The sequence below is a fragment of the Anopheles darlingi genome, chromosome 3 (assembly GCF_943734745.1).
Source record: "Anopheles darlingi chromosome 3, idAnoDarlMG_H_01, whole genome shotgun sequence".
In the NCBI taxonomy this organism is placed as follows: domain Eukaryota; kingdom Metazoa; phylum Arthropoda; class Insecta; order Diptera; family Culicidae; genus Anopheles; species Anopheles darlingi.
Genome location: NC_064875.1, coordinates 61,310,779 through 61,319,541, shown reverse-complemented (window position 1 = coordinate 61,319,541; position 8,763 = coordinate 61,310,779). Strand labels below are relative to the sequence as shown.

At 49.2% G+C, this 8,763-nt stretch overlaps 2 protein-coding genes across 4 annotated transcripts in view; one reads left to right on the top strand and one right to left on the bottom strand.

The window, feature by feature from the left end:
* The window catches only part of LOC125956721 (ubiquitin carboxyl-terminal hydrolase 47), a 13,683-nt gene extending 8,370 nt beyond the window's left edge, over positions 1–5,313 (bottom strand). Inside the window, exon 1 of one of the 3 annotated variants that reach the window (XM_049688842.1) lies at positions 5,052–5,313. In XM_049688842.1, coding sequence (XP_049544799.1) covers positions 5,052–5,056 — 5 coding nt within the window. In that variant the 5' untranslated portion in view covers positions 5,057–5,313. Of the gene's footprint in view, positions 1–176; positions 346–2,851; positions 3,074–5,051 lie in introns of those variants that run through there. The other 2 variants (XM_049688845.1, XM_049688843.1) reach the window with 2 other exon arrangements.
* Positions 5,314–5,602: 289 nt separating this feature from the next.
* Positions 5,603–8,711, top strand: LOC125956756 (dnaJ protein homolog 1-like). The gene has a single exon (XM_049688940.1). It carries the CDS (start codon positions 5,888–5,890, stop codon positions 6,956–6,958), a length of 1,071 nt encoding a protein of 356 aa, XP_049544897.1. The 5' UTR covers positions 5,603–5,887; the 3' UTR covers positions 6,959–8,711.
* The last annotated feature ends 52 nt before the right edge of the window (positions 8,712–8,763 follow it).

Sequence of the window (8,763 nt, the reverse complement as noted above, 5' to 3'; positions counted from 1 at the left end):
AAAGTAAAATATCTTGTTTATCTCTGCGAATCGATAAACAATACACGCCAAAAAAATTCAAGGATAGCTTCAAGATGATGCATGCAAATTACAGCGAATAGTTAGAATAATCGGAAAAATGACTTCTTCTTTAAAAATTAATCCAATTTTCATCGACGAAGCAGATTCATACAAACCAGTAACATGATGGCGTAGTGCCGCAGAGCTTCCGTTTGCTTTAAAATTCTCACAACGGGAAGGAAGTGGTGCTACTAATCTTTTGAAACCAATGCTGCCACCTTCGGGCACAAACAAACACAAAACTGGCGCACGCGAAAAGATGAACTAAACGGAACAATGCTAAAACGCCTGCCAACACTTTCCACCGGGACAACATGCGTTTCACCGCCAGGTTCTTACACTTCTCCAATGACCATGGATGAGGGGAGGAGAGTTTTTCCAACAAACAAACTCCTACACACGACGAGCTAGTGAACGACTGCTCCTGCGCGGTACTAATATGGGATAGTGCGCGCGCTTCTTTTAAGCGCAATCGATCGCACGTTTTCTACAGCTCGCTGCTCATATTTCCTTCTGTTAGTTATTTTGCACCAAAAACACTTTTTTCCTGTACTACTACCACTGCCCCCGTTGTAGTGAATAACGCCCTGTATCGTTTGGAATACTAGTTTCTGAAGCAATGTTATGTCGGAGCACACATGGCGTTCAATGGCGCACTAGATGTTATGCGAACTCAACCTCGTTCATGAAACTACACACGTTTTAATTCCCCGTTTTCGACGAAACTAATCACAAGAATCAAGTATGCAGAGTAGCACTACGCTAAACAACCGCAGCTGAACGCTGACGACAACGTCCCTCTCAAAGAGCGCGATGCAAACCCCGACATCAACTGTTCGATTCGCGGGCCTCTACTACTTAGAATCCTCGAATCAACCCGCGGAGTAGCGCGAACCTGAACAGCATAGCCACATCACGAAATCACGAATGTGTGTGGCGTGTGTAATAACCGAAGCGAACCGAATGCAGCCAAAACTGAAAACCAAGCCGAGTTGACCGTGTCCCGGAATAAGCACGGATTAGTATCTGATCGCTTATCTCATCAGAGAGAAAGAGAGAAAGAGGAAGAGCTCTCACTGGATCGGTTCGGTCCGAATCCGTGAGGCTGGACTAGTCAAACGCCCCAGACACCCCACAAGCAAAGGTTCGCGGATTTGGACTACAGAAGTGATGTGCGCAGGACCAGAGTGACTGCACCGAGGAACACGATGAGGATGATGATGGAAACATCGCCGGTGGTGTCGTCTCAAATGTGTCGACGGCGCCCGGCGTTGAGGCCGAAAAATCCTCATCCCGACCCGCCCGAATCACCCTCCGTTGCTTCGCGGACACACATCGCTCGCTGGTGATTCTATTTTAAGCTAAATGTGCGCAACCAAACTGCGGGAGAGTCGAATGAGAAGTGTGTAAAGCGATAGAGAGAGAGAGAGAGAGAGAGAGAGAGAGAGAGAGAGAGAGAAAGAGAGAGGGGGGGAGAGAGAGGCAGAGAGGGAACTTTGTTGGCTTGCTAAGTGCGAAAAGCGGTTCAAAAATCGCACCCTTATTTAAACGAAAAAAATGCGAATGATATGCTTCCAATCCCAGTAGGTTCCGGAAATATCGCAACGATTTGCAATCCCCGAATGTAGTCTTGAACAACTTAAGCGCCTGCAAAATGTGATTGAAGTCCCAAACTGTTCATGTTTGTACATTAATGTTCCACTGTGGCTTGGAAAATTGGAAAAAATGCAGCAAGATCGAAGAAGAATGCACGTCGTAAGTGTATACAGAATTTCAAATTTGCTGATTCTGGATAAAAATCATCAGTTGAGTACCAGATATTCCAAAAATGATCGGCTGGGGAATCTGGTTTATCTGGTTACTATTAGCGCATTACCACACATCTGCAGCCACAACCGACATTCTGCATTAATGCCAACAAGCCCGAGAAGTGAATGAATTGTTTTTTCCTTACGCTCCTCGTTGCGTTACGGCCTTTCACACCCACATAGATGAAATCGGGTGGACACAAACTGAAAGGAATTGCGCACCGTGATGCACAAGAGATCGCGAGCTGCACCGGCAACGATGGCAATCGTAGAAGTTGCAGCTAATACGTGTTATCGTCCTCCAATGCACGCCTGTAGTAAGGGTGCGCGTACATATGTGGAAGATGGGTTAACAACTAAAATTGAAGCAAAACAGACACCCATGCTCTGCTACTGCACACGTTCTGTCGTCATGTAGCCGTCTCGCCCTTCCTGAACGGACAAATGGGAGACTATTTTTAGAGTTTGGCGATTGGTCTACTTGTTGGTTTGCCGGGGGTTTCCATGCACCGGCGCGCCCAATACGCGCGTGTGATGTGATGTTCCGGACACATGAATCACACGCAAAACGTCGACCACGATATTGGAAGGAATGCTCGTACGTCGTCGTAGAAAGCAATCAGTCTTCCTGAAGTCGCGCGCACCACACATGGCACCTACTACGTCAAACGGTGCAGAGATTCGTCAGTGGAAGGTTTCATAATGCCCAGAACAACACAACCACTTGCACCATACCACTTACTGCACTTGTTCCCAACGTGGATCCGGGTCACTTGGGAGCAATACAAAATCTCAACCACAGGGATTCAACATACATCGTACTTAATACCACGTTCTGATTTAACACAACAACCTTGCCTCTGTCACTAACCGCTTAGTGCTGGAAGTTAAGAAATAGTAGACTCTCAGCCGACTATCGTGGCAACCGTAGACGTTGGTTGCATTTGTTAGATGGAAAAGCGGATGCGTATAAGGATCCTCACGTTCACTTAGCCTCAGAATTATCAGGAGGAATCCCTTCGAAGGAACTACGTCGTATTCGTAACGTATCGTCGTTGGCTATACCGGCGACGATGTACTGACTTCGGGACACGACAGATACGAACTAAGTTCAATCATTGCGTGCCATCGTCGTCGGAGGACACAGGACGGCATCGGTTCGGTCGGTCGGTCATCCATTTGCAGAGGCGTAAGTGCTGCCATGCAGTGCCATCGAAAGAGACACTCGTAGGATGTGCGTGTAAGCTACATAGCCGAGAGCACGCAGCGGAGAGAGACCTCCACGATCGACCAACCGACCGATACACTCTGTCAGGCGCCAGTATTTCGTGAAAAGAAGGAAGTACGCACCCGGCGCGACCCTGCGAGGAGGTAGCATGGTTTTCCTTACGTCTCGTGAATGGGGAAGGAGGATGGGATATTTTTAACGCATGCAAAACATGTCTCTCCTCAGGCCAGATCGGACGACAGATTTCCCTTACTCGACGACACCGCCTGGTGTTGATAGGAAAACGAAAGGGAAACCTTGCTAGCCAGACCAGTGTGCCTTCTCCGCCTTGACATGTCTGGTACGATGCTGCAGTTGCGGTGCTATGCGTGAATCGTCACGTTCTTGCGATGCCGAAAACAGGCGCTTCGCCAGGAAGCATGGCAATGTGACGTCGTGTGTACAGAGTACGGTAGATGAAAGGATATCTAAATACCTCAGCGGCACATGTCGAACACTTGCGTGAAGCGTAGTAGCAATAGTTTGCTACCCTGCAGTGGTACCATTAATTTTCTTCACTGGCGCAATGTTAACCAGTCGATCGATGTCAGAACTTTTTGGGGAACTATTTACTTCTATTTTCCGCTTTCTTCTTTTCGATGGCTGCTGATTGATTCAGTCATCCTATCGATGTGTTCATTACCAGGAATTCTCGCTCCCCGGCTATTGCAACGTAATCCAACCGCCTGAACCATGTGCGATTCTCTTATCACGCAAAGAGTATTTTGTGATTATTGACCAGTTTCTGGTAGCGAGAATTGCAAACGATTGTCTCATCGGCGGTCTATGCACCAGACCCTAGACCCCCGCTGAATCGCAATATTTATGGCTTTTGAGGACAATGTTTCATGTTGTTCTACTGGAATACTACCAAAGATAAATCCTTATCCGAACAATCTAGATTAGTGAGGACCAACGAAACGAACAAACTGTTTTATACAGCTTCTGCTTCGTTGCTAGCGACACAATTGAAATGATTTTGGCTAGCCATGTAGTATGCATGCCTGGGTTGCAACTTATCAGGCTACACACAGGGAAAAAAGACGTCAGTGGTCTTTTCCAGCGAAGACGAGATAATTCTTTCGGCTGAGCGACGTGCCGCGCCGTTGCTCCGAGGGGTCTAACCGATAACGGTAACCCTCCGTCACAGTCTGCTCAATTAGCACCTCACTCTGAATGTCTGCCGCTGGAACAAAGCCACGTTCTCTAGCTAAAAAAAAACAGAGGCAAACAAGGAATTAAATCAATCTCCTAAAACCATCGATTACAGCTGGAAAAGTTACGATCAGACTTCGCCAATGCGTCTACTGCGTTGATGTGATGTCTTGGTTCGTTCTTCGTTCGGTCGCGACACTAGCGGCATAAATTCCTGCATCCACTACGGTTCACTGATTGTTTCGCAATCCTTTTGATCCGGGGTTTCCGGGTCACAGCAGACTGGAACGTTACTGATTTTGGAACGCAGAATCGTCATCATCTGCAATACGCTTTTTTAGCTTCACTTTGACACCCGCAAGAAGGCGAAGGGCGCTGCAGCCAATGGCGACGGGAAGGCGGAGGGGGCCTGGTCGCAAACATGACGAGGTTTGCGTTGTCCCACAAAAGGGCACCGAATCGGCGTTGCCTTGACCGCACCTCGTCATCTGCATTACGTGGACCCTGCGCGTCGATTAAGCCACAACACATCGTCACGATTTTTTCTTGGAATCTTCGAGGAACAACGACTTCTGGAATGATTTTCGGACCCCAAAGAACACTTTCCCAACGCAATGCAAGCAAGAGCGGGGGCATGGCGCTGAAAGGTGCCTCGCGCACTCAGGTGTTGCAGAAGACATGGAAAACGGGAAAAATGGGGAAAAATCGGGAAGGGCGGACCCAAACTCGGCAGTAACATAACCTTCTCCCCGTTCGCTCACCTCATCACTTTCTTCTAGAAACCGTTTCACTTCCCAGACCGCCACTCTCTGCACTCTACGCGTTGCTTGCGGGTTTTGTCGAAAAACGGAAAACCGCCTCCTTTGCCTTTTACGACACGCACGCACCGAACAATCTTTTGGCGATATTTTGGCCGGAAAGTTCCTGCCCGACGAAAACGACACCGCTCGCACGCACTGCCTTGTGTGTGTGTTGAGGACGAGGTGTTTAGAAAGGTGGCGTCAAAGACGCTTCCCAAGTACCTGCTGCCGAGCTAACACTTTGACAGATTCACTGTGCTGTACCGATTGGACGCCAATAACCGATTAATTCCGCCCAAAAAAGTCGTGATTTCCTCCCGATTACGCCGAAACCGATTCAAATGTCTACATATGGCGGTGGTCCATCCCTAGAGGCCGGACTGGTGCTCGAACCGCGAGCCTCGATTGTTCGAGTAGCTGCTCGACGTAAGTTCTAGTAGTTTTCGCTTCTAGAAACATCTCGAACGACGGTTCTGGAAACCTCAAGGGTTGATATAAAGGTTCCGTCACCGCGCGCGAGGGTCAAAAACTCACCAGACCGCGAGAGGTAAAGACGGAAGCTACGTTGGTAACGGTGCCACAAACCCAGGAACACAGTGCGTTCAGTGGAAAAATCTCGTTATTTGTTATCGCAAACAGAGTAACCCGTGAGCAAAAGAAACAGTGCAACGAACAGAAGATTTCGGAATCAACCACGGACTTGAAGTAAATTTGTGAGTGCGTGTGCAGCAGACTAGAGCGAGTGGAACATTCTGGAATAGAAGTTACGCGAGCGTGTGTCATACACCAAGACGACAATGGGGAAAGATTTCTACAAAATTCTCGGCGTCTCCAAGACGGCCACCGACGATGAGATCAAGAAGGCCTACCGGAAGCTGGCTCTGAAGTACCATCCGGACAAGAACAAGTCACCGCAGGCCGAGGAGCGGTTCAAGGAAGTGGCGGAAGCGTATGAGGTGCTATCGGACAAGAAAAAGCGCGACGTGTACGATCAATACGGCGAGGAAGGCCTGAAGGGTGGAGCGGGCGGTATGGGAGGTGGTGGTGGACAGTCACAGTTCCAGTACAACTTCCACGGTGATCCGCGCGCCACCTTCGCCCAGTTCTTCGGCACAAACGATCCGTTCAGCGTGTTTTTCGGTAGCGACGGCGGCAACATCTTCCACCAGGAAATGAGCAGCGGTGGCATGATGGACGATCCGTTCGGGTTCGATGGCCGAGGTGGCGGTGTGCAGATGGGAGGATTCCCAGGTGGTGCCTTCCGGTCACAGTCCTTCAACGTGCACGGATCGCCCCAGCGTAAGCAGAAGGTACAGGATCCACCGATTGAGCACGATCTGTACGTGACGCTGGAGGACGTGAACACGGGCTGCCAGAAGAAGATGAAAATCTCGAAAATGGTGATGGGACAGGATGGTTCGGCGCGCAAGGAAGAGAAGATACTGAACATCAACGTGAAACCGGGCTGGAAGTCGGGCACAAAGATAACGTTCCCGCGTGAAGGTGACCAGGTGCCCGGTAAGGTTCCGGCCGACATCGTCTTCATCATCCGGGACAAGCCACATCCGCACTTTAAGCGCGAAGGAAGCGACATTAAGTACACGGCCAAGGTTTCGCTCCGTCAGGCACTGTGCGGAACTGTGGTAAAGGTACCGACCCTTAGCGGGGAACTACTGACCATCTCGACGGCCAATGAGGTGATCAAACCGCACACGGTGAAACGATTACAAAACCGGGGTCTACCGTTCCCGAAGGAACCGAACCGAAGAGGAGATCTGCTGGTGACGTTCGACATTCGCTTCCCCGATACCGTCGATGCCAGCACCAAGGAAATCCTGTCCGATTTGTTACCCATGGATGCATCGTAAAGCGCGGGCCATCAACACGAACGCGCGTTGTCACCCAGCTTGCCACTGCAAGCAGGAACAGCAGGCCATGCACCACCTTCCATCTCCCTACTAGGACCACCTTCTTTTCTGCGGTCAATCCCTGCTTTTTGCCCCGTTTAAAAACACAAATCACATCCGCCGCACCCACCACTCCCAATGCAATTTGCAACGAGGAGAGATATCTACGCAGCGCATTGGCACCGAGCAGCGCAGAGTGTGTCGTGCGGGTTGTTCTAGAAGGTGCCAGCTCACCTTGAACAAACAATAACAAAGGGCGTCCCATCTTTAGCCCAGGACAGTGGAAGAAGGGAGTGGCTAGATGAAATCCTATTTTCAACCATCACATGACGTCACAGCACGGTGCAACAACGGGAAAATGCAAAGCGAACCCCCAAACATCATCATCATCAGCAGAAAAGAAGGTTCTAGTAACGGCGAGAGAGAGAGAGGAAGACTCTTGCCACCGCTCGCATACTCATTCGCGAGAGTTTTGTGCCAACGAGAGAGACAGAGAGGAAGAGCAGTTGCGCGCTATGTGCAGCTGCCCAGCGACGAACATCTCTCCATGGCCTACGTGCGAGAATGCGCCTAGCGCAGCGACACCATACCGAGACGTATTAATAGGCGGCTAGATCCGGAAAATGGAATGTTCTGGAACAGCGGCGCAGTAGCAGCAGCCAGGTCCAGGGCATTCCCTCGGCCGTAATTCTGGTGACGAGAATCGTGAGCAAGGATGATCCGGCGTGTGTGAAGTTTGATGTGAAGCTTTTTACCGAAGATTCGTTAGGAAAAAGATGTAAATAGTTTAAAAATCCAAAGTATATCTCATAATAGGAAAAAGAGGCATTCGGCGAATGGAAGAAGGTGGAGTAGAAGCCCGCTCTATGCAGATCGATAGTAGAAAACCTTCGAATCAGTCGTTGAAAACTAGTTTGTAACTGTAAATAGAGAAGAGCCGTTACACGCAGGAGATGATGACTAGGGTAGACATCGAGCGAGAGAGAGAGAGAGAGAGGGGACGCGCGTAAAAGATGTAGCTTGAGGCGTAGATAGCTACTGCGCTCTCGTTTGTAACTCCAGCTTCCACCTATATTTTACGTTAGCTAGCACGTTTTGAAGTGTCCCGAACCCCATCGGGCGGTGGCGATTATGCGAAGTGAAGGTTAGAAGGACCGCGTTTCCTATTTCCTAGTGGGGGAGGTTGTTTGGACCGAGAGAGCAAGGTAGAGAGTGGAAAAGGTATTAGCTTTCGTTGTTAAAGACTGACCTGGTTCCGGGGGAGGGGTTGGTTGCAGCGTATTGCCAACCTGGTGCTGATGATGACGGCGAACCTGCGTTAGCGGAGCACACCCAGGTACCAAATAGCGCGCGAGATAGAAAGCTCTTTCATTCCACTAGGACACGCGCCCCTCTCACGCGACCTATCACACTACGTTTTCGCTTATGTCCATGTACGAGCGGGTTAATCAGTGTGCTATCATACAGATAAAGGCCTTGAGTTTAAAGTACGTTATAGTACGCAGGAACACACGAAGCTTATATTGTAAAGTGATTAAGTTGTTTTTTCATTTAGTTTGTTACCACATTAATAGCAATCTTTCATTTCCGTTTCGCCTAAAACCCATAATGTAGTATAACAGAAGAAAGCGGAGGGTAGAAACCATGAAATGTGGTTCCCAAAGAAGAATGTGCGAGATGGTTTGATCAATAAAAGAAAACAATGATTCCTGAATTTATGCGTTCTTTCCATTTTCAAGAAGTTTTTAGAAAGAACACGAGCTGGC